The 1,086-nt window shown below is 65.4% G+C and overlaps 1 protein-coding gene across 1 annotated transcript in view; it reads left to right on the forward strand.

Moving 5' to 3' along the window:
- The window catches only part of SND1 (staphylococcal nuclease and tudor domain containing 1), a gene marked incomplete at its 3' end in the record, with an annotated part of 92,485 nt that overhangs the window by 28,650 nt on the left and 62,749 nt on the right, over positions 1–1,086 (forward strand). The window contains exons 7-8 of the mRNA XM_017739384.1: positions 407–567; positions 653–744. Coding sequence (XP_017594873.1) covers positions 407–567; positions 653–744 — 253 coding nt within the window. The remainder of the gene's footprint in view (positions 1–406; positions 568–652; positions 745–1,086) is intronic.

Consider the following 1,086-nt stretch of genomic DNA (forward strand, 5'->3'; position numbering starts at 1 on the left):
CAGCTGCTCTGGGCACCCTGTTTGATATCCCAGGATTTCTTGTGGTGGGGCTGGTGCCAGGGCCGGGAGGGGATCGTGGTCGCCTTGGTGGCCCTTCAGTGGCCGCCTGTGTGTGCAGGGCTGTGATGATCTGTGGATTCCCAGGGAATGTGCCTTCCCTGCTCTCCCAAACCTGCTCTGCCCTGCTGGGAGCCGGGAACGCCGCTGCCTTTCCATGGTGGTGCCAAAAGCAGCCTCTGGAAGGGTTCCCTGGGCTCAGCCTCCCCAGTCTGTGGGAGGAGCTGCTTCCAGCTGTATTCCCCCTGGGATGTGTGCTGGGGATGGGAGTGACCACAGCACTACAGCATCCCCAAAAGTGCCCGGGACAGGGAGATTCCCAGGGATCCATTCCCGCCCTGTCCCTCAGCCCGGAGCAGAGCCGGCTGGCTGAGCTGGAGGAGCAGGCCCGGAGCGCCAAGAAGGGGATGTGGAGCGAGGGCTCGGGATCGCACACCGTGCGGGACCTCAAGTACAGCCTGGAGAACCCCCGGCACTTCGTGGACTCCCTGCCCCAGAAGCCTGTCAATGGTAAGGTGTCCCCGTGTCCCCGTGTCCCCGTGTCCCCGTGTCCCGTTCCCAGCCCAGCGGGACGAGCTCCAGTGTCGCTCCTCAGCCATCATCGAGCACGTGCGGGACGGCAGCGTGGTGAGGGCCCTGCTCCTGCCTGACTTCTACCTGGTCACCGTCATGCTCTCGGGGATCAAGGTGAGCCCATTCCCTCGGCCAGATTCCCTCTGCTGAATTCCCGCGGCCGAATTCCCTCCTTGTCCGAGCTCCTCGGCCCTGGCTGCTCTCTGGGTCCCAGAGCAGGGAGGGATGGAGGGACATCGGTGTCACCTGCTGGCCCTGCACGACCAGGCCAGGGGGAGCCCGAGGTGTCACCGTGGGGTGGGGACAGCTGTGGGTTGGGTGCGGCTGTTGGACACCCTGATCAGGGTTGTGGTGGGAGTTCACGGAATCCCTGAGGCTGGAAAAGCCCTCCCAGCCCATCCAGTCCCAGCTGTGCCCCATCCCCACCTTGGCCCCAGCCCAGAGCCCTGCGCGCCC

Source organism: Corvus brachyrhynchos, unplaced genomic scaffold, assembly GCF_000691975.1.
Source record: "Corvus brachyrhynchos isolate BGI_N302 unplaced genomic scaffold, ASM69197v1 scaffold197, whole genome shotgun sequence".
In the NCBI taxonomy this organism is placed as follows: domain Eukaryota; kingdom Metazoa; phylum Chordata; class Aves; order Passeriformes; family Corvidae; genus Corvus; species Corvus brachyrhynchos.